General features: G+C 43.2%; 1 protein-coding gene across 1 annotated transcript in view; it reads right to left on the reverse strand.

Moving 5' to 3' along the window:
* DUSP3 (dual specificity phosphatase 3) overlaps positions 1-24067 on the reverse strand; it is a 41356-nt gene that overhangs the window by 15630 nt on the left and 1659 nt on the right. Inside the window, exon 2 of the mRNA XM_072111813.1 lies at positions 5350-5576. Within this exon, the coding sequence (XP_071967914.1) occupies positions 5350-5576 (227 nt within the window). The remainder of the gene's footprint in view (positions 1-5349; positions 5577-24067) is intronic.

A 24067-nucleotide genomic window follows, 5' to 3' on the forward strand; every position in this document is an offset into this window, starting at 1 on the left:
CTTTATTAGGTACACCTGTCCAACTGCTCATTAACACTTAATTTCTAATCAGCCAATCACATGGCGGCAACTCAGTGCATTTAGGCATGTAGACATGGTCAAGACAATCTCCTGCAGTTCAAACCGAGCATCAGTATGGGGAAGAAAGGTGATTTGAGGCCTTTGAACGTGGCATGGTTGTTGGTGCCAGAAGGGCTGGTCTGAGTATTTCAGAAACTGCTGATCTACTGGGATTTTCACGCACAACCATCTCTAGGGTTTACAGAGAATGGTCCGAAAAAGAAAAAACATCCAGTGAGCGGCAGTTCTGTGGGCGGAAATGCCTTGTTGATGCCAGAGGTCAGAGGAGAATGGGCAGACTGGTTCGAGCTGATAGAAAAACAACAGTGACTCAAATCGCCACCCGTTACAACCAAGGTAGGCAGAAGAGCATCTCTGAACGCACAGTACATCGAACTTTGAGGCAGATGGGCTACAGCAGCAGAAGACCACACCGGGTGCCACTCCTTTTAGCTAAGAACAGGAAACTGAGGCTACAATTTGCACAAGCTCATCGAAATTGGACAGTAGAAGATTGGAAAAAACGTTTCCTGGTCTGATGAGTCTCGATTTCTGCTGCGACATTCGGATGGTAGGGTCAGAATTTGGCGTCAACAACATGAAAGCATGGATCCATCCTGCCTTGTATCAACGGTTCAGGCTGGTGGTGGTGGTGTCATGGTGTGGGGAATATTTTCTTGGCACTCTTTGGGCCCCTTGGTACCAATTGAGCATCGTTGCAATGCCACAGCCTACCTGAGTATTGTTGCTGACCATGTCCATCCCTTTCTGACCACAATGTACCCAACATCTGATGGCTACTTTCAGCAGGATAATGCGCCATGTCATAAAGCTGGAATCATCTCAGACTGGTTTCTTGAACATGACAATGAGTTCACTGTACTCAAATGGCCTCCACAGTCACCAGATCTCAGTCCAATAGAGCATCTTTGGGATGTGGTGGAACGGGAGATTCGCATCATGGATGTGCAGCCGACAAATCTGCGGCAACTGTGTGATGCCATCATGTCAATATGGACCAAAATCTCTGAGGAATGCTTCCAGCACCTTGTTGAATCTATGCCACGAAGAATTGAGGCAGTTCTGAAGGCAAAAGGGGGTCCAACCCGTTACTAGCATGGTGTACCTAATAAAGTGGCTGGTGAGTGTAATATATATATCTATAAATAAAATTAAGTTGTGACCCTTAAGCCACCGAATACAAAAATTACCCCTGCAGACAAGTTCCAATATCAAATTGGGAGGGGCCATGCTGAAGCCAGTGTGCCTGTAAGGGTGCAGTCACACGTGCACACCATCCCCCATCTTTCCCTGCCTGTTCAATGCACATGACAGGAAGAGGGGAGGGAGCTGGTTGAGTGAGGAGAAGAGGAGACTGAGACACAGGCTGCAGCTCTCCTCCCCGGGACTCACCACATGCTGCTGGTAGGGAGCAAGGTAATGTAAAATAAAGTTTTATTCTGTCCCTGCTGTTCTATTTTAGAGTTTTCCCAAAACAGTCACTGAATTTTTAAGGGAAGCAGCACTGCAAGTCAGAGACATGCAGTTCCCGTTCAAAGCAGTGTAGATAGAAGTGTAGCTCATGTCATAACATGTCTCTGTAGAAGACAGAGACAAATGGATCCCAATAGGGGAGGGGAACACAGCAATGGAGGCACCAGGAGCTGAAGGGCTATTGACTATCCATACTTATCATGATAACGTATTATCAATTTTTGTCTTGTTGAAGAAAAATCTTCTTAGTGTAACCCTGCTCTATCACCGATGAATGGGAGATAATCCCAAAGTCCTAATGGAATCCGAATAATTATTCTACAAGTAAAATATATTCTTCCTTAGTTCAAGGAAAAGGAGATTATGAAAAACTAGCAGGGACTTCAAGGGAGTGCAACACCTCCACCAAGTGTTATAATCTGCAGTCAGCATGTTATAGAGAAGCGTTCTGTGATTTCCATTTCTGTCCATTATGCCAAGATATTTCCAATTTAATCAGTATGCTAATGAGGCAGTTGGTGCACCTGGAGCACTGTTATTCCCATGTAATTCCCTCTTCTTCCAGTGTCACCCTATGGTTCTCAGCAGACTAATGTCCTGCTTATCTAATGGAAAGGGTACTGGTCCAGGCAGCAATAGCAGCACCAACTGCCTCATTTGCATACAGATTAAAATGGGAATCTCCCAGAAATAATGATCTGAAATAATAAAGATATGATTGAAATCACAGAACCTGCTGCCTAAAGGTTATAATGCTTGGTCTCTTTCTTTACCCTAGACCACCATTTTTTTTCTGTGGTCTAAACCTTGGCTTTTTTGAAATTTTTTACCCCAATCCCCTGTACAGTGAGCAGATACTAACTAAAAGCAATTGTAACAGTGCCACATACACAAAATCAACTTCTATTCTCAAGTAACTTGAGTATCTCCAAATTGTTATCTATACTGACAAGCAGCCATAGTACAATATTCCTAATTGACCAACTATCTTCATTTCTGTGACTAATTAACCAAGGAGAAAACGCCATCTCCTCATGTGTCATCTCATCGATAGAAATCTACTTAGAAAAAAATAACCCAGAATAAAGACTCTCACACACACTGACACAGTTTCTTCTTATTGTTCAAAATTCTACAAGAGGAATGACTTCCTATTGTGCTCGTTCCCGAAAACTAGGTCATACGGTGGGGGCACCAGAACTACCTGTAATGTGGGAATGTTCCTAGCATGGGGCAATAATCCTATAAAACATCTTGTGTATTATGTAACCTACCTGAGAGCACATAGAGGTCACACTGGAGAAACTAAAGAGGTTTTCTGCCTCAGAACAGAATCTCCTGCAGAAGTAGGAAGATGTAGGAAGTCTTCTGCTCCAATGTCACATAGTAATCTGATCCATGTGCCCCACAAACAAGATTTATATTGGTGAGGGGCCCGGACAGTGGGATGTTTCTCTGTAAGGGTACATGCACACAACCATTGAGGTCTATTGTGCATGGTTACGGTGAGGACCGGTTACGTTGAGGCGCGGCGGATGTACTGTGTGTCACCTGACACATTTCCAATGGGGCACTGTCAAATGGACCGCAAACAGGGCCTTTATGTGGCCCACTACTCACTTATGCCCATGTGCGTGAGGCCCTAGAATGGAAAGACGCAATCTATACAACGTTTGTTTGTAGGACGACAGCCTTTCTCCAGGTTTGCAAACATTGATCTCAGTAAAGTCCAACAGCTCAGAATGGTCATGTGCAAAAGATTGCTACGGGCATGAATGGCCGAAGTGTAACCCCTTAATTGCCAGATCTGTTTGCATCTTAATGTGGCAAGTAAGTTGTACCCCTGCTTTTTTACATATAACATTTATATTGCTATTGTTTTCTGTATTATGAATTGTGTGCTGCTCGCTGTGTGTAGGGGTATTTTGAAGGGTTTCCCCTATTCACAGGATAAGGGATAATAAGGTGACTGGTGTTGGTCCGACTGCTGGGATCGCAACGATCGAGAGAACAGGACCCCGTGATCCGAAGAATGGGGGTCCAGTTCTCTTTAAAGGGCAGAGCGGTACGAGGAGCAAGAGTCCTGCCACTCAACCCATTACGGAGAACAGGATTTCTGTTTGCCAGATCACAGCAGTCACCTTTGTATCCCTTTTATCCCCAAGTGCTGAAGCAAAGGGGATGATTAAACAGTTTCACAGCCTGTGAAGCTGAAGGGCTCTGGTAAGACACCCCAAAGCCATTCTGGTGCATTAGCATAATTCGAAAAGTAGATTTTTGGAAGCAAGGAGGCCATGGATTACAAATATAAGAAGATTACCACAGTAACTGTGCCTGGGTCTATGAGTAAGTGTTCCTGGTTTATCCATAGCTTCATTTTGATGGTAGATTTCTTTTAAGGACTTCAATATTTATGACCTTTCCATAGAAAGACACCAAATTCCCTTGCGATTGGCTGTTCTCAGCTTCCTCTGACATCTGTACTACATGTGGATGGAGACAGAAGCCAAAGGCTTCATCCATTTTATAGCGGCCAAGTTGGGCAACGATGGGTCAGCTCCTAAACCAGGACCGTTTCTATCCGGCCCCCGTCTCTTGGCACACCAGCGCCAGGCCCCTGCGGCCTTTGACAGTTGAGCAGGAGCCTCCGACCGGACAGAAAGCTCATGCCCGTCACTGTATAGTGCTTGATGCGGCCGGAAATGGCGGCTCGAGCACTATTACTGGAGCGATGTGGCCGGAAGACAACCCCGGCGCACATCACTTCATGAACTAGGATGTGCGGCCGCACTATGACGTCATTACGTGGCGGGAGACTTAGGTGAGTACAGGGTTTTTATTTTTTTTTTTTAAATGACATAATTATGAGGGGCAGCATAGAAAATAATTAATGGTGCGGGGCAGCATTGGAAATAATTATGAGGGGCAGCATAGGAAATTAATTCATTATGAGGGGCAGCATAGAAATTAATTAATTATGAGGGGCAGCATAGAAATTAATTAATTATGAGGGGCAGCATAGAAATTAATTAATTATGAGGGGCAGCATAAGAAATAATTAATTATGAGGGGCAGCATAAGAAATAATTAATTATGAGGGGCAGCATAGGAAATAATTAATTATGAGGGGCAGCATAGGAAATAATTAATTATGAGGGGCAGTATAGGAAATAATTAATTATGAGGGGCAGCATAGGAAATAATTAATTATGAGGGGCAGTATAGTAATTAATGGGGGCGGGCAGCATATTCAGTAAATAATGAAGAAGGGTCCCAGTATATTTAATAATTAATTGACCCAATTAATTAATTGGGTCTATATATAAAATAGTTCACAAGGGGGTGCAGTATATTAAATGCGGTCACAGGTACCGCTATTTATTTTTAAACTTTAGTCCGGCCCTCCAATGGTCTGAGAGGGACAGTGCGTCCCCCTATGTAAAAAGTTTGGGGACCCCAGTCCTATACATTTCATTCCTATTAAGGTACTTTTCCACTAGTATACTGAATCACAAGTATAATAATGGAGTATATTAGGCTTGCAACCAAAAGATTGCTGGGAAAACCGTGCCTAATAGATGCTGTACGAGGATACAAGTGCCAATGTCTGGAAAGCTCCTGCTTTACACTTAGACGTTGTATAGGTGACATGGGCACCTTACGCACCAAAGAGGGTGTAATTTAGTAAAGTGGACAGAGTTATGAGTTATGTCGTCGCTATGATTTTATGAAGTTAATACAACTCTGTGAAGACTCTTCTTCATGCGGATTAAAACAAACTTTTCATCTACTCACCATCTTTTTGTGACAATGCCTTATCAATAAAGTCAGAGGCTTCCTCAAAGTAAGAGCTCAGGTCAAAATTTGGTCGGTCGTTGGCTTTAATACCATGGTAGGTAATGCCTGTGCCGTTGTAGAAGGCAGTATTCGTGTTCACGTGCATAAAGGAGTTCCCCTCGGCTGCATTCAGGATGTGAGTTATCCCCAGGCGCTGAAGTCTCATGATATTCTGCGCAATGAAGCTGCAAAACAAAGCATGAAAGACGCATCACAAAGGTATCAGAAGCGATCAGAGGGGTCAAAGTAGAAAAGTTATAGTATAGCTGTAATATAATAGAATATAGTAAATAGGTTACCCCCCACTCCCACCTACACATGGCCGGATATTCAAGCCCCTTTACACACCCGCTTGACTTTTCTCACAACAAATTTTTTGTTTGCTTCACAGTCTAAAAGTTTTGTGAATTTTTTTAACCACTACCAACTTGATCGTTTCATATTACTAGTACTAAAACGCACCCCCCTCCAACAGGGGGACCAGATTGAAACAACATCCACCAAGAGTAGACACCCCCCTGTTTGATATATAGAAGTATAATTTATATCCTGTATTTCTACCCCAAGACCTTGGAGCCACTCCAGCTTCCATTCAGGGCTGGGAATGTGACCTTTATGTGGCTTTCTCAGTTACACAACTTCGATCACACCGCTTCTCCAGATGTGTTAAAACACAACTCTTAAATTGCCAAAGCCTAGATGGTATAACACACCCACGGTATTGGTACAAAACAAATGACTTATTACAGATAATTGTTGGAGATGTGGTAATGCAGGAGGATCTCCAGGTAATATTTTTGGAGGTGCCCAAAACTATTCTGTTTCTAGGTAGAGATTCAACACACACATAATGGATAAACAAGTTACACAGTCAACAGAATTCATCTATCCCTGGACACCAAATAGATTCTGGTCCCCATTTAAATATGACCTGACTATGCTGTTTTTGAGATCTAAATGGCTCCAAAAAGAACTCCCTGTGGTCCCAGACAGGATAGAAAGGGCGATAACCTGAGTCGCTTTGAGGAATAAGCAAGTTGAGAGGCCAGAATACATAATAGATATAATATCATCTGGGAACCCTGGCGAGCATATAGAAAGTCTTCTTAAAGGGAACATGTCTCAGAAATTGAGCTTATCAACCACTATCAGTAGGTCATCAAGCAGCCGAGCACCTTCTAAATCATGTCTATTTCATGGCTCAGGGCTATGGCATCATCCAGAAAAATCAACTCTAAATTGACATGTAATGTGGATGTATAAAGTCAAGGAGGCGGAGAGTGTAACACTGAAGTCAAGCTCTCCTCACTTCAGAATGCCCTCTTTTATGTAATTGATGGTCCTACATCCAGACACATCAGTAACCAGATGTCCTTCATTCTGAGTTGAGGAGAACATGACTTTAATGCTGAGCTCTCCGCCTCCATGACTTTATACAAGCAATTTACACCTCACTTCAAAGAGGATTTTCTGAATGCTACCACCATGGGCCATGAAAGAAACATAATCAGGAAGGCGTTCAGCTGCTTCACAACATACTGGTTATGGTTAATTGGGTCAATTTCTGATGACAGGTTCCCTTTAAACCAAGGGATTAGTTATTCCTAGGTCCGCCTCTTATTAACAAGACTTCTTGAATATACCCCCCCCCCCCCAAGATCTGTACCTTATTATGGACTAGATCTCAATAAAATAGAGTAATAGTTTCATGCAACAGGAGCAGCCTGCTCCAACGATATATCTTTGGCGAGGCACATACTACCATCCTTTTTTGTTTGCATCGATTGTTCTTATTTGTCAGATCTTGAGGATTGAACAGTAAACTGTACCTGGTTACTGCTGGTTATTATTCTGTACACTTGCATTTAATGCACACATAATATGCTCCGATGTGTACAGCTGTGTATCTCACAACCTGATAAAATGTGAAAACTAATAAAAAGATTTATACAAAAAAAAAATTATTCATATTCCAGCATTGTAGCTGCACTTGGAGATCTCCTGTGTGAGATCTTACAGCAACTTGTGTGTAGAAAAACCAGCTCACCGTCAAACAAAGGTGATTTATATGGAAAACTGTGGGCTGGATCAAACTTATTTTGAGATTTGTGAAATCTTACAGCACAGCCCCTATGATTAAGAGCAGTAGCAGACTTTAAGTTAGATACTACAGCAGAGGCAGGGGCTGTATTTCTGTTTGAATTCAGAAATCAGTGTGAGGATACTCTGCCAGCGCACCAATCCAATGTCCAGCTACAATCCTGGAATACAAATACATATTATATAGTCCTTCTGCTATCAACAACATACACAAATGCATTATTACACAGATCTACAGGGCTAGATCCAACACATCTGCAGCTTTGGATAGCCAAAGCTTTTGGGAGACTCTTGGAGCATTAGATTGGATAAAGAAAGAAGTGCAACAGATAAAAATAAGTCCAGCAGTGAACTCAGGAGATAAAGAGCACAAGCCTTACATAGTGAAGCTGTCAATTTGTACAGCAGATTATAAAAGTCACAGTGCGTGGACCACAAAATTTTGGACACTGGCTGCGTATACACTACCATAAGAGTCTTAAACAAGATCTGTACATGCAAAACAGCAGACCGAGTTACGTTTTCAGCCCTGGAGATCTGTCTAGCTATAGGTCTGACCTGGCGGAGATTTAATTCCGGCATACAAGCTCTGTGCCAGAGGTCACATCTCTTTATATATCATTTCTGCACCAACCGGGGGAAAATGGGTCCAATACTGGTGCATGATGCACCCGCTCTTAAGAAATTCCCCCCATTGTTAGGATCTGGAATAAATTCTTTATCTAGAAAAAAGTGTCTTGAAAAGCAGGGGTTAAACTAACGTGAGTGTGCATGCTATGGCAGCTGGGGGAAAGCATTAGGAATATATGCATGGAGCAGGGAGACATAATAACCCACAGAGCATAAAGTTATACCCAAGGAGAGTCCACATAAATGATGCGTCATTAGTCAGCGGCGTTACTATACATCAGATACAAATGTCTAGTAGGGCGAGTTCTACCAGAAGAGCTTCATTTAGTACAATGAATGCGCCAAAATCAGACGTGGAAATTATTGCTCCTAGCAGAGTGATCAGCAGATACGTCCCGTACTCTACACAGGGTTTACCTTCTGTAAGGCTACATTCACACCACGATGTATGCCCGCCGTACCGTAGTACGGCGGGTATACATCGGCGCTGCGGAGAGGAGCAGGGGATGAGTGCCGCTCACCCCCGCCCCTCTCCATAGAAAGATACAGCGCACGGCGCCGTATCACGGGAAAAGATTGGACATGTCCTATCTTTTCCTGGGCTACGGAGCGGTACGGTGCCGCACATGTGCTGCACCGTACCGCTCCCGTACAGGGCCGTGAGCCCATAGGAGTGTATGGGGGACGTATATCGGCCATATATACGTCGGCCGTATATACGTCCCCCATACTGTAGTGTGAATGTAGCTTAAGATTCACATTAATGGCAACACTGTTGGGATAAAATCTAATATGAACTGTTGACATTCGACAAAGGCCCTTGTTTTGGTGAAAGATGTACTGCTCCAGTCCATTAAAGGGGTTTTCCCACTCCACAGGATAGGGTCTAACTTGCTGATCAATGGGGGTCTCAGGGGTCCATACCTCAGTCGGACCGCTCCGCGTTACTTCAGACTAATGGAGCAGAGGGCCGCGCATGACCGTTCTGTTCCATTCATCTCTATGGAGCTGACGGACATTGCCAAGCACTCCACTCACCGATCCTCGTCATCTCCATAGAGAATAATAGAGCAGAATGGTTATGCGCGTCCGTCTCCTCCATGAATCTGACGGAGCAACGAGCGGTCGGATGGAGGTACGTGGGACCCCATGTTTTTGTGATCTGTGGAGGTCCATCACGAAGACCACCACTGATCAGCAAGTTAGGCCCCATCCTCTGGGTAGGGTCCAACTTTTGTTCATGGGAAAACCCCTTTAAACATTCAAGAGATAGATTGCAGGCAAGGACAGTCAGTTTAAGTGTAGTGCATTTGATGATAATGAGGTTCTCTTCCTGATGGAGCCAATAATCACCTGTAAGGTAGTAGATGTCACTAATGTCTGTGTCACTGACAGACTAGGGTGACAGACAGTGTCAGCCTGTGTAGTGTCAGCCATAGGGTGTCCGTGATCTGTGTGAACGTTCCCTCAAGGTCAAGTCATTCTCTCCTGCATTGCCTCTTGACTATAATTTATCTAAATGGATTGCCAGTGGTTGATCCTCCTCTGTTTGTAGACCCTTCCCTGCAGTTCTACACCTATACAGGTGTGGATCTACAGAGAAGGGTCTACAAGCAGAGGAGGATCAACCACTGGCAATCCATTTAGATGCCTGGCTCATCTTCTGCCTTCACTAGGACTTGTAGTCTATAGGCTGTGACATCTGATCACCCGCTACTGCTGTCTCCCATTCTAACTGGTCTTATACCCATATTCCATAAAAAACCACAACAAAGTCTGAGTGTTAGATTATAGCAAGAGATAACATCCAGTTTCCAACCAGTGATAATAAACCCATAACATACGATTTGCTGAATAAACTGATCCACTGGTTCTGTTGCCTCTCAAGATCTATATCCAAGACAAGGACCAGAACCCAGATGTCAGTACATCCGTACCTGGTCCCTGAAATTAAATACAAATGCAGGATGCAAAAAAGAAAAACAATTACATATATAAAATCTGTGGTTTCCTAGGAGTTCCCTTTTAAAGCCGCTATTGTGTGATATAGCTTGTGCTTTAGGCTTAACTGCCCCTTTAAGACCAATAAAGACGACAATTAAATGGCTATTAAAGGGAATGTGTGCAAAGACATCTCAGCTCAGAAAACAACACCCTATAGCAATTTCCCATCCATTCTTGCTTCTACAAGATTATTCCAATTTTAGATTATGTATTTTTATTACTAACATTTTTTCTCTAGAAGAATTCCAGTTACCGCTTCTCTAGGGAGGTCAAATCATTAAAACGCACCATCTGTAAAGAGAAGCTTCATTACATTTATAATCCAAGTGAATTATCTGGGATGAGTTCCTCCCGTAATTCCCCAAGAGAGAATTTCCTTATGGGTCACCTTCCAGGCAAACAAGGTGAAAGAAGGATAGAAATATAAAGTCCCTTTATGCAAATTATACAGTCATATGCGCAACCTCTACCCCTTCCTCATGCCATTCAGAGGACCATACTGCACACCTGTCAACTTCTTCATACATTTTCAGGAAGATTAAGAGAGGAACAGAAGAATACAACAATACAGAGATCTTATTTTTATGGTCTAGAGCTACTATCCAAGGGAAGTACAAGTGCACTTAGATGGGGGCGCAGACACTAACAGCTATCACATACAAAAGTAGTAGACACCTTACCATTATCTTCCTACCCCCCGTTTCCCGTCTGTCTATAGTTCATGTCTCCTCTGACCTCACTGGAAATCCATGGCTGGAGTGGACACCTGCCTCACCCAGTGATTGTGGGGAGGGACCATGGGAAACGGCAAAGTGTCAGTGAGGAATCGGTGCGGTTAAAGGAACTATGGATTTGGATATAGATTTTTAATCTTATCCAAGGTGACAAGTTTTAACAAAAAACTGTCACCAGGTTTTACCCCATTAACAAACACCACAAAGGGGATGATATATGAAATGTCCTTTCTAGAGTTCCCTCTGTTTGGTCAATTCTTGCACATTTACCTATAAAAAAAACTTTCCTCCCAACTCACTTAAAAATAACCTGATTTTTTTTTTATTATATATGTTGTATCACTCCGAAACAAATCTCTTTAATGTACACTAAACAACAGGCACTGTTATCTTTTCTTTGTTCGTATATGTTTATACTACATATGTAATGTATCATATGTCAACAATGTATGTTTCTTAATGTCATAATATTCAATATGATACACATGTGTTGTTCTTTGTATTAAATTTTAAAAACCACAAAAGTCACAAAAAAATGAGCAGAGAAGAGTCACATTTAGTCCATTTTAGAGGCTGTGGAGGGTGTCACTTTAGACATCCCTGTTTGCTTCTATAGTACCTATTAAATCATATTAAAGTTGAGAATCTTATCTTCTAAACTTGACTCAGTTCAGGTAAAATATGATTGTTCTCTGCTCATTTTTCTCATTACTTTGATGTAGATTCTTTTTTTTGTTTTACCTAGAAAAATAATTCACATAAAAGATAAATATCTAGAAAAAACATTTCATTCCTGAGGGGGGGGGGGGGGGGGCTAATATATTAATTGGGGTAAAAGATGGCCACAGTGTTCCTTTAAGTTGATTCCTGAAAAGATTGTTGTCCCGTAGGGATCCCCAATGTCCACATTCGGAGTGACTAGTCAATCATGGTGAGTTTTGGAGGTGCTGTGGAGATGATGATAAATCTGTGGCCTAGTCAGGGTCACCATTAATAGGGGACACATCTGGTTTTTTTACATAAACAATGATGGTCAAAAAGTATCTGCCTAACTTCTCCTTAGAATCATGAAAAAGACTGACGATTGGCAGAGAACATGGTCTAACTCAATGTGGGGATTCATTAAGACTGGCTCTGGCCTCTTAGAGAATATGGGCAAAAACTCTGCCAGTTCTGACATTTAGACCGGGTCGGAACTGACGGAGTTTTTTACTCTGGACTCTGCTGAAGACACTAAAGTAAATGTGGAGGACCAGGCATTCACGACCCGGCCCAGCTTCTGTCCTCCGCGCTGCTCGCCCCTTCTACACCCAACACACCCATCGGAGCAGAGAAGCCATATTAAATCTGGGCCAATATGTCTCGTGTGTGGACCTTAAAAAGGTACACTGGTCAGGACTGCTTCCTTAAACACTTCCAAATCTGATTGAAATCTTCTCATACTCGCCCAATTCCCAGGCCAATTATGTAACCGTGTACAAAACCAGTCTGTGTATGATCAGCTGATATCAGCGTAAGCCGCGCAGATTACAACCATCCTGTATATTGATGAATAATCATTATTAAGGGACACGAGGCTTTTCATGGTAACTATAAGTCTCACCGTATGAGTATTTCCAGGAGACCACTTCAAACTAAACTCACATTAAAACTTCAGAATCAATCTTATTTCCTAATCACTTTCCTCGGCCTGATCTCGGTGTTGTGTTAGGAAAGAGAAGGGGAAATGAGTTTGACTTGACTTCATCGAAACCCTCGATAATGACATTGTATTTCTAGACTTTAGTCGGCTTGGAAATGTTCATACTCTGAGCTTCCAGATGGCGAGTGCTAATAGAGGTCTGTAAGGAGCAGATTTTTCCGTCTGTGAGAGGGGTGAACATTTTGTGCATCTGACAATCGATAAACTAATTTTCATAAAAGGCGTTTGTCCGCCAGGTGTCTCCTTACTCTCAGAATCCATTGGAGGAAAACTGACATCCGAAACGATCCCCGTTTCATGTTCCTTTACATGTGAGAACAACTGTGTAACTTATTAATGGCTGTCTTCAGTCACCGCCCCAGCCTGTGATTGGCTAATCAACCACTTCCTGTATGTCAGAAGGAATCGGAAACTGATAACACCGGGACAGTGTTCGTATAGGGCGGTGGGGAATAGGTAAGAGAGGAGGCATTAGGCTGGGTTCACACCATATTATTTGCCATACATTGTAAGGACACGTCAGGAGGATTCCAACTTGTCCTCAGAACATACGGCACAGACGTCGTCGTATAGTCATCGCATTGTATGACTATACAGTGGGATATGTTGCCCGGGGACCCCCACTCCTTTGAATGTGGGGGGAGGAGTGTACATCGGCAGCAGCCGGCGTTTGGCGTCTGTTTATGAACGATGTGTTCCCCCAGTGATGTCACTGTCCCAATATGGACAGTGACATCACCAGGACCTCCCTCCTGCTGAGTGACATATGCACTTGGCGCAGCCTGGGGGAGAAATGCAATACTCTGCACATCCACTCCCCATAGGGATCTATTGCGTCTTTATACGTCGCACAGGCAGAAGGTGCAGGATAAAAGGAAGTAACCTGGTGCTTCTTTCCATCCTGCATTTTTTGGCGTACGGGAGGAATGGTGGTCAGACACAGGAAACAACTATGCCTCCGGTCTGCCACTATTCGTTAATGTATACGCTAAGAGTACGTCGGGTGCTTTCCTGATGTATTTGCTTAGGGTGTGCAAAAAAAAAACGCGACGTGAACCCAGCATTATTCTTATTAATTTTACTCATTTTAAGATCTTCCCCAAATTTTATTTACCAAATGGAAACCAATTTGTAGGGAATCAGTCACCTTGATTTACCTAACTCCTATTTTATGCATCGCCCTAAAGCATGTACTACAACTTTATAACTTACCACGGAACATCACAAATAATTTTTTTAGCTTACAGGAATCACTGCCAGTTTGCAAAACCAACCAGTGAGAGAGATCGCTCCTGGGTGGACAGAGCAAAAAATGACAAAGAAAAAAAAATGACAAACAACCTCCCAATATTATACAGCAAAACTGCAGAATACACAAGTGATTTGTCAGACGTTTTCCCAAGTAAGCACTTTCTAACACCGCAAGGTTATACATCACAGCCACCCGCCCCATATTACATCACCCGTCTGCAACATGGAAATCCTTCTGTGATCTCCCCTCAACTTCAACACTGGTAAATTACAGGGAAAAGTAATCTATGGCAGATCTATAAAACCTTCAGAGGCGTTGTGTATGAGGAATAATTCCAACTCTTTAGAGATTCATTAAAAATATGTTATCCAAGTCTCGAATTAAAAAAAAAAAAAAAAAAAAATCACTTAACCTCTCTGATTGCCGGAGCATAAAATCAATGTTATAATGTTGGGGGTATTCCATCATTATCATCAGGAATGTGAGAGTCAATAGAGGGTCAATTATTCAGTTTTCAGCCATAATAACAATAGCTTTGGCAATGTAATGCCTCATTGTGATCAGCACTGCTGTGCGACCAAGGAAACAGATGGAACCTGTCGGCCATTTTGTCTGCTAGATCCATTACCTGCTATGTGATAAATATCGAACCCTGGGGGGGGGTCATAAGTCAGCTCGATAGCTTGTGTGTTTTAGTCATCATGCGAGCAACCCAGTAACTAGGGTGGATAGAAGTTTGCAGCGATGAGAAATTAAAATACCTTGGACAACCACATAAAGATCAACTCTTGTGGTGCGGTCACACGTTTCCAAACGGAATCGAAACACAAGGGGGCCATTCCATGGCCCAATCGTATATGAGTCTCTATGCTCTCCTCCCCTCTCCATGGGGACGCTTGGTGCCCCATATAACTTCACACACCATATGGCCACAAAAACAGGTCGTATGTAACCCGTGTATATTCACTGTTGCAGATCCACAAAAAACGCAAGGCTGCCAAATGAAGTCAGTAGCTTGGCCCAAGACGCTTGCAGTGTCAAATGATTGAGTTACCTAGCAACTGATGCGCAAATATAGATGGCACACAACTGGCATAGTGCACCTTAATTTTCCCAGCACCTTAGACTCGGCCAAGAATAGGTCCTTTTTTCTCAGGGGCACTAGGCTCAACCATGAGGCCGAGGCAGTATCACCTGAGGAAAAAACATTATGCATGAGGGCAATTATCCCAATGAGCTGGTAACTGCCCATCCAGAACCATTTCATCAGACATGGTTATGTCATCTTTGGAACAACATTAGGCACTGAAGAGCTTTATCGACCCAGTATCTAAATAAAAGATAAACCTGATTCCTGATAATCTAAGCACATTGTCAGCACACAGAATCTCATAGACACTTCATGCTCCCTCTGGTGCTGCTTAGAGAGTTCTCACCCCACACTGCTAAATCTTTACACTGACCATTATAGGAGCTAAAAAAAAAACAATAAAACTGAGTAAAATTGTAAATCATGGGGGTTAAAAATGATCTTTATTGTGTAAACATCACTAGGGGAATACATTTGATAACTTTCTTTCATGGGAAAACCCATTCAAGGACACCTGACTTACAAGTGACCCCTAGTTACAGACGGACCTCTCTGACCTCTGGTGAAGCTCTCTGGATATTTTACTTTACTCCCAGGCTGCAGTGATCAGCTGTAAGGTGTCTGTAATGAAGTTGTATTGATAATCCTTGTTCCCATGGCAGCACAAAATTTAGAAAATCCAATTGTCCAAATAAATTTTGTCTGGAATTACAATTATGGAATATTACTCTTCCAACTTACATACAAATTCAACTTAAAAGGGTATGCCGTAAATATGCATGTCTGATACAAAAATCCATAATGCTATAAGAATCCATGAATATATGAATACAAAAAAGCTAATTAATAACAAAATGGAGCTTAAATTACTTTGCTTTTTATTATTCACAACATTTTACGGGCTTTATAAAGTAGGCAGTGTTATCTCCAAGATGGCCGTCATCTGCAAGTCCCATGGTTACTCAGTTCTCGGTAACTCCTCCTTCCTCTAGTGCTCTGCTCCCAGTGATGATGTAACAGACTTTCATGCATTGTTACCGTAGTAATGATGTAAGTAACTGCCATCACTGCACATTAACGCAATGAGATGACGTCTCACCACAACACTGGCCATACTGGATGCACTGCAAGCAACCGACTACAGCCAAACCTAGTGGTGATCATATGGACAGGTGCAGGACATGTGATGTGGACATGTGACCAGCGGCCATCTTCTGTCCTGTGTCTTCTCCACAGGGACAAATCAACGGACTGATTATAGGGCCAGTAGGATTATAATTCTTCATTACAGTCTATGTCACCAGCATTTTTTGGGCTTAGAGGAACAAAATTTGAAATGACAACTAATTACACATTAGCTTATATTTTAAGGTCCCACTTGAATACAATTTATCCTTATTCCTGGAATACCCCTTTAAGAACAAACCTAAAGAAAGTATCTTGTACGTAACCCAGGGACAACCTGTACATGACCTCTGATTTCAGATAAATGTGGACAAAGGTGAAATTTGTTTAAAGAGGAATATTCATGAATTTTGTTCACATACGTAGTGTAGAATAAACACCCTATACCGCTCTTCCTCTACTATACTGCGGCTGTATAAGAGTGGCGCGATGACAGGTAATTAGGTCCCTGCCGTCTACAAATCTGCATATTGTTCGACAGTGTTTTTGCGGATAATGGAGAAAAAAAATTATATCATTATTCTGAATTAGACACTTAAGAAACAGTGGGCATCCGGATTTTGCATATTTCCATATGTGCGCCTCATATTACATCTTCATGCCTCATTAGACTATTTTTAGTGTCTTTATGAGTAAGTCAAAAAGTATCCTGCAAGTTATGCAACTACTGGAAAATCTATTTTTATTAAGATAACATCGTCTATAGACCTACAGAAGTCACACAATTTAGAAAATAACATTTGCTGCTCATCTTGCAGATTGAGCCATTTTCTTTCTCTGTATGAAATAGTTTGAGGATAATTCGCTCCTCGGTCTCATTGTTGGGCTTCTGGCTATCTTCCACCCTTGTTAGTGCAATTACGTCTTACAATGCTTGATATTTTCCCATTAAGAAGACACAACCCCTTCCATGGTTAGTTAGTTGTTACAGCATACAATATAATAACAGTATGCTGCTTTTATAGCATCGCGTTAAAGAGATACCGTATATACTCGAGTATTAGCCGACCCGAGTATAAGGTGTGGTTCCCAATTTCAACACAAAAAACTGGGAAAACATATTGACTCGAGTATAAGCCGAAGGGTGGGAAATGCATTGGTCACAGCCCGCTGTGGTATATAGCCTGCCAGCCCCCCGCAGCATATAGCCTGCCAGCCCCCCGCAGCATATAGCCTGCCAGCCCCCCTTCGGCTCCTCTTCGGGTCTCCGTGCTCGGCCGGCACACAGAATGACGTCAGCTGCTTGCCGACGTAATTGTTTGTGAGCCGCCGGCATCGCGAGGGGACCTGAAGAGGAACGGAACGACCCGAAGAGGAGCCGAAGGACCCGAGGAGTCACCGGAGCATCGAAAGCAGAAGAGGACCCTTGGGGGACGTCCGAAAGGTGAAAACAGTGTTAATTTTTTGTATAGACTCGAGTATTAATTTTGTGCTAAAAAACTCGTGTATATCATACTTATTTCTGTGCTTAAAGGGGTTTTCCCCCCAAACAAGTTAGGCCCTATCCTGTGGATAACTTGCTAATCAGTGGGGATCTCCGTGAGGAGACCCCCAAAGATGACGAGAACGAGAGCCTGAGGTACCTCCATTGGACCCCTCGTCGCTTCCCGAGATGAATGGAGCAGAAGACATGTCCGTTCTGCTCCATTCATCTCTATGGAGTTGATGGAGATGCACAGCCGTCTACTCTATTTTTCTAGGGGAGCGATGTACCCCATATTCACTGAGACCTGACCACTGATCAGCAAGTTAGGCGGGAAAACCCCTTTTAAAGGACATCTATCACCAGTTCAAGGATTGTAAACCAAACATACAAAGATACTCGTGTGCGCCCCCACTGGCAGGATCTGCTCTTCTTTTAGCTTCTTATGCCCTTGCTTTTAAGAAAAAAGGGCTTTAAAAATTTAGCAAATGAGTTCCAGGCTCCATTAACTCCTATGGAGCCTGGAGCCCCTCAGGCACATTTGCACAATTTTAAAAGGCCTGTTTTTTGGAAAAAAACAAAGGTATAAGAAGCTAAAAGAAGAGCAGATCCTGCCAGAGGGGGCGCACACGAGTATCTTTGTATGTTTGGTTTACAATCCTTGATCTGGCGATGTCCTTTAAAGGGGTTTTCCCGTCTAACTTGCTGATCAGTGGTTAGGTCTCGGTGAAGATGGGGTCCATCGCTCCCCGAGAAAAATAGAGTAGACACCAGTGCTTGGTTTTCAATCCCTGATCTGGTGATAGATGCCCTGTTTTATCCAACTGCAAGACCACAGTAAAGATAAATCTAATGAGACTTAAAGACGACCCGTCAGGGTGATCAGGACCCAATAACAGGTATATTAGCAGCACATAGAAAAATAATGCCAGCTGCTGTCCTATCTATATGCTGTGCAAATTAGTACCAAAAGTTCAGAATGGGTTAAATAGGAGAGACAGAACCAGGTTCTTAAAACCAGGCATCTCCCTGTAACCTATTGTATATCACTGACAGTTCAGAAACTGCTCCTGGTGGAGAGCCAAGGGAGAGGGAATTAATTAGCTGAGATTAATGTCTGGCCGAATCAATATGTTGGGAGCACTTCATAGGCAAATCCATAACTGGAGAGCAACACACTAGCCGCTGGAGAACATTTATCACAGGGTGATTGCACTAAAGAGGTGTCCTACAGACAAACTGCACCCTAAGCGAGCGAGCAGCACCTTCCACTTCAGTGTCAGATGGTCCGGACATTACAATTACCACCCGACGTTCAATGTCTACCGTGACCTCGCGCCTCGCTGTACATACCTGAAGAGCCTAGTATATGGGTGTACAAACCAATCAGAAAACAGTCACGACACAGTAAGCACCCGCTGGGTATCACTGCTATACATAGAGGTTTTCAATAACCAATCAATAATAATAGTCTTAGTATAGCATCAACTAAGAAGAGAGATCAAGAACAAATTTCAGAAGATGCTGGAAGGTTGGTTCCCATTCACAATTATAGACCACCGGGGCAAGGCCTAAGAACAGATCTTCTTTGGAAAGTTCATTCATACGGGAGAACTGGGGTCGAGATAAAAGAAATGGGTTTGGAGAACCAGAGTAAAATGTAGTGCCAATTCCATCATTTTTCAATTGGAAACTTATTAATAAGTTATGAGCAAAACCAATGTTCAAGTTCAGCTCCCCCCTCCCCCCAACCTGACTTATTGACGGATTGGAGGCCGAACAGCCAATCCGGCAAACTGATGCCCATAGCAACTAGTCATGCCTATGACTGGCCAGGGGAGTCATAGCCAGGGCTAGTAGGTAGGGCCGTCTGACCAGAACATACTGTCAGATTGGTGGCTGAACAACCAGTTGAGCAAATTGATGCCCCTAACAACTAGCTATGGATAAGATTGGGCAGGAAGAGTTCCCCTGGTCAATCATAAGCATGACTAGTAGCTAGGGGCGTCAATTTGCCGGACTGACTGTTTGGCTGCCAATCGGGCAATATTTTCAGGTCAGGCAGATAAACCCGAACGTCAGGTCCGATCATCTTAATTATTATCCAAATTGTAGGTCGATAATTGGTGATGATGGTCATTTCTGCCTTCTAGGACAGCCGCTACATTACAGAGGTGTCTCCTTCCATCCATGGTGTTAAATAGCGGATGCTTGCACTGCTATTCACCCCATGCAGTCTGTATTTCCTGGCAGTACATAACCTAAAAGACCCAGTTTTATCCTCTGATCGCTAGAATCAAAATAGTGGCCAATTGTCGGAAAGGTTGTTCCCGATAAATTCCCTGCTAATCGGTGCCTGCAGGTGGCAGTAGCTGATGTCTAGGCACAGGTCTGGCTCGTGGTATTTGTTCAGCCCGGCTTTATCTCAAAGATTAACAAACTAATACAAGATAAGAGACCATTAGATTACTAGGAGGCTTATAATCTTTTATTAGGAGTATCCAGATGTCTACATTACAATGTAATCTTTATGGTAGAGTTACAAGGGGATAACACTCTGATCGGTGAGGGTCCTAGAACTGGCACCACCACAATCACGAGAACCAAAACCCCTGATCACACTAAAACGTTGGTTCCTTTCTACCTAACCGGTGGGGCGGCAGGTGGAGAATGCATCCATGCAATGTCCACGGGAGTGCCAGAAGTTGCCACGCACATTGTTCAGCCATCTCCATCACTCTTGTAGAGAGGGGAATGGGAGTGGCGGAGATAGCCAAGTGCTTTGCTAGCCACTCCCATAGCATTAGCAAGAATGGGACCCCAATTCTCGTGATTGCTGGTGGCCCCAGCAGTTGGATCCAGCGGATAAAGGATAGCAGTAAAACCCAATACAACCTATTTAGCCTATGGGAGTAGTCTGAGACTTCCTGCTGCGAGAAAGAGAAGAAGAGCCGTTTTATCACAATCTTGACAAATCTAAGAGCAAATAGTATTAGAGGGTAGTTTCAATATCCAATTTGCTAATTGGGATCTATACCATAAAATGGGTGGAGTAGACAAACAAGCTCCGCCCATTTGACAATAGAAACTACATTGCTCCTGGTGACCTAATGTCAAAGAGGCCGATTATTCTCTTTCTGTGGGGATCAGTGAGAGGGCTATGGCACATCCCAGCAATGAGCTACAATATAAAAAAGATTCTATTAAATAAATTCCATAGAAAAAACTGTATAAAAAATGAAAAAATAAATAACCTGATCCTCATGATTTAACCAGGACAGTGCAGGTTACAAAACAGAATAAGTGGAGTGTCTGGTTGCTATGACCACCGCTAGTACTTTCAGTTATCACTGAATTTTATGCATAAGGATCACACTGCGAAGCACACTCCCGATATCACCTGAAAATCTAATGTGAATAGGGGCCTGGTCAGAGGCAAGGGGTCAGAGGCAAGGGGTCAGAGGCAGGCACATGTTTTTTTTCTCCTGATCTTTGTGCCTACAAAAAGCCTTCACTGCCACCAGCAGCAGCCTATCCCCCTCTTACCACAGAAAAGGAGATGAAGAGGGTTATAATTAGGCTTGTTACACAAGTTACTTAGACTGTCTTAGGACCCTTTTTGTATGTCACAATTGCTTGATAAATGTGGCACATTAGGTCTGCATTAGATTTGAGACTTGTTGGTGAAAAAAATATGACAGAAAGGACACCATGTACAATCTGCTTAGCTCCTCCTGCTCTATAACATGCTGCCTGCAGGTAAGACACTATGTACAATCTGCTCAGCTCCCTCCTGCTCTGTAATATGCTGCCAGCAAATAGGACACCATCTGCAATCAGCTCTGGGGGGCATTACACCTGTGAAGGACACAATGTGCAGGAGAATGTCTCGACCTCCCTCTGCTCTGTCAGCACTTCCCCCTCCCTCAGCCTGATTTAATCTCACGCAGTCGGGGGTGGGGGAGGGGCTCTGGTAATGCCTCCCAGAGCCCTTCTGGCTCATAAGCATAATTTTAAAAGTTGATTTTAGAAGGAAGGAGGCCATGGATAACATATATAAGAAGATTACCACAGTCACAGCGCCTGGATTTATAAGCAAGTTCCCCTGGTTTATCACAATGGATTTTTGTGGTAAATTTCCTTTATAGGGGTATTCCCACGAAGACCAGTTTCTTATATGTACTCAGGATAACAAAATAACGCCAACTTGGATTTCTGTGTGAGATTGTGGAGCTGAGTTTCTGTCTGTCTCTGCTGTGAGGCTGTAGCGACGCCCCCTGCATGGAGCTCAGAGACACTGACTGATCACTTCCTGCCAGGACATAGTGAGCAGAGAGAGGGGCTGCAAACTACAAGTAGATAAGTGACCCGGGGGAATGGGGAGGCAGGCACATAGCTGTGAGATGTAGCAGAACTCACAGTGTGACAGTGTAATGGTCTATCAGCCTCTGTGTAATCTCATGCATCTCTGATCTCTTTCTATGTGTCAGATACTAGTACAATGTCAGACAGCAGATGAAACCTGTACTCTGATAATCTAAGCACATTGTCACCCCACAGAACTAGATGGATTAGAATGTGTCTGCTTAGAGAGGCCCCGTCCACACCCTGGGATTTTGCACTGAGCAGTCAAGTGAGTGATAGGAGCTAGAACAGCAATAATTTTAAAGTAAGGGGTTAAAATGGTCTTTATTGTGTTAACATCACTAGGGGATGGAAATGTGAGAATTTTCTTTCGTGGGAAAACCCCTTTAAGGTCCCCTTAGTGAGTTTGAGACGCAAAGTCCCAAAAAAGCAGAGAAAACCGGTTATAGAGCAGGTATTGTTTTATAACAAAATTTATGATGTGCCAGTTTCCAGTTTCTGGAATCAGATGATATCTCGGAGAACACTGCAGAAAACCAGCCAGTAGCGAATGCTGAAGTGAGAATCTAGGTCGAAAAAAAGTTGCAAAAAGTCGCCCAAAAAAAAAAAAGGCAAAATAAAAGATACCAATAATTAGAGGATGCTACGATGGTGTTAACATATACAGTGAAACCTCTCTAGAAGAACACCCCTTTGAGAAGACCCCCGTCTGAAAAAAAAAATCTTTTTTTTCCTATTACACTCTATGGAAGTTGCCCCACACTATGAGCATGCATCCAATTAAAAGACTGATATTCTGTGTAAAACTGGGAAATAACTCGTGTGTGTGTTACAGAGAGAGAGCATCCCGAGAGCTTCACCAGAGAGGTCCATCAGTAACTAGGGGGTCGACAATAGGTCCGTTTCAAGGGGTTTGGCCCAGAAGATAAGAGTTCTCCTTATGGAGAGTTTGCCATTAAAGGCCGCCTTATAGTCGTGTGGAGACTCAAAGCCTTAGATGCTCCACTGAGGAATTCTGGGAAGTATGCAAATTTGTTTTCCAAGGTGTTAAATGGAAAACAATCCCTCCTTTTGCTACCTTGAAAGGCAGCCCCCTTACCACCAAGTATGACCTACAAGAAGTCTAAAGATATGATGTGGGATTAAGCCAAACCAGTATATCTATTCCATAAGGAACAGACTCCCAACTGTAGACAGCGCTTTTTCGACCTGATTGGGTCTCCTCAGTACAGCGTAGGGAGACTGTCCCTTCTGGAGATATTTGCATACTTCCCAGAATTCCCTATTGGAGCATCTCTTGCTTTAAAAGGGATAAGGCCTAACTTGCTGATCGGTGGGAGTCTCGATGATGAGACCCCTACAGATCACGAAAACAAGGGATCCAATGGGGTCCCAGTTACCTCCGTCTGACCCCTTGCTGTTCCATTAGAGTAATGGAGCAGATGGCCGCACATGACAGTTCTGCTCCATACATCTCAATGGAGCTGGCGGAGATCACTGAGCTTGTCAATGTCCGTCAGCTCCATAGAGATGAATGGAGCAGAACGGTCATGCGAGGCCAACTGCTCCATTCCTCTCCTAGAGCAACAAGAACATCGGACCCATCGTTTTCGTGATCTGTGGGGGGGGGGGGGGGCTGGTCACATCACCAAGACCCCCACCAATCAGCATGTTAGGCCCTATCCTGTGGATAGGGCCTAACTTGTATTCTTGGGAATACCCCTTTAAGTCTCCACATGCCTCTAAGGCGGCCTTAATTGGCACTCTCCAATAGGAGAACTCTGACCTTCTGATCCTAGTAACAAGCCTCTCACACAGCCAAATAAGTTCCCTACACTGTACTGAGGAGACCCAATCAGGTGGAAACATCGCTGTCTACAGTTGGGAGTCTGTTCCTTATGGAATATATATCTTGGTTTGGCTTAATCCCGCATCATGTTTTTAGACTTCTTGTAGGTCATACTTGATGTTAAGGGAGCTGCCTTACAAGGTAGCAAAAAGGTAGCATTGTTTTCCATCTAACACCATGGAAAACACATTTGCATACTTCCCTTAAAGGGGTTGTACAGGATCAAACATTTTCTTTTTCATACTTTTGTGCCCAGTTTGGCCAATATTCATTCAAGTGGGTTTCATTCACTGGTTCACCCTATTCATTCAATAGTGTGAGCCAGGGCTAATGCGTGGATCA

This window comes from Engystomops pustulosus, chromosome 6, assembly GCF_040894005.1.
Source record: "Engystomops pustulosus chromosome 6, aEngPut4.maternal, whole genome shotgun sequence".
Taxonomy (NCBI): Eukaryota; Metazoa; Chordata; class Amphibia; order Anura; family Leptodactylidae; genus Engystomops; species Engystomops pustulosus.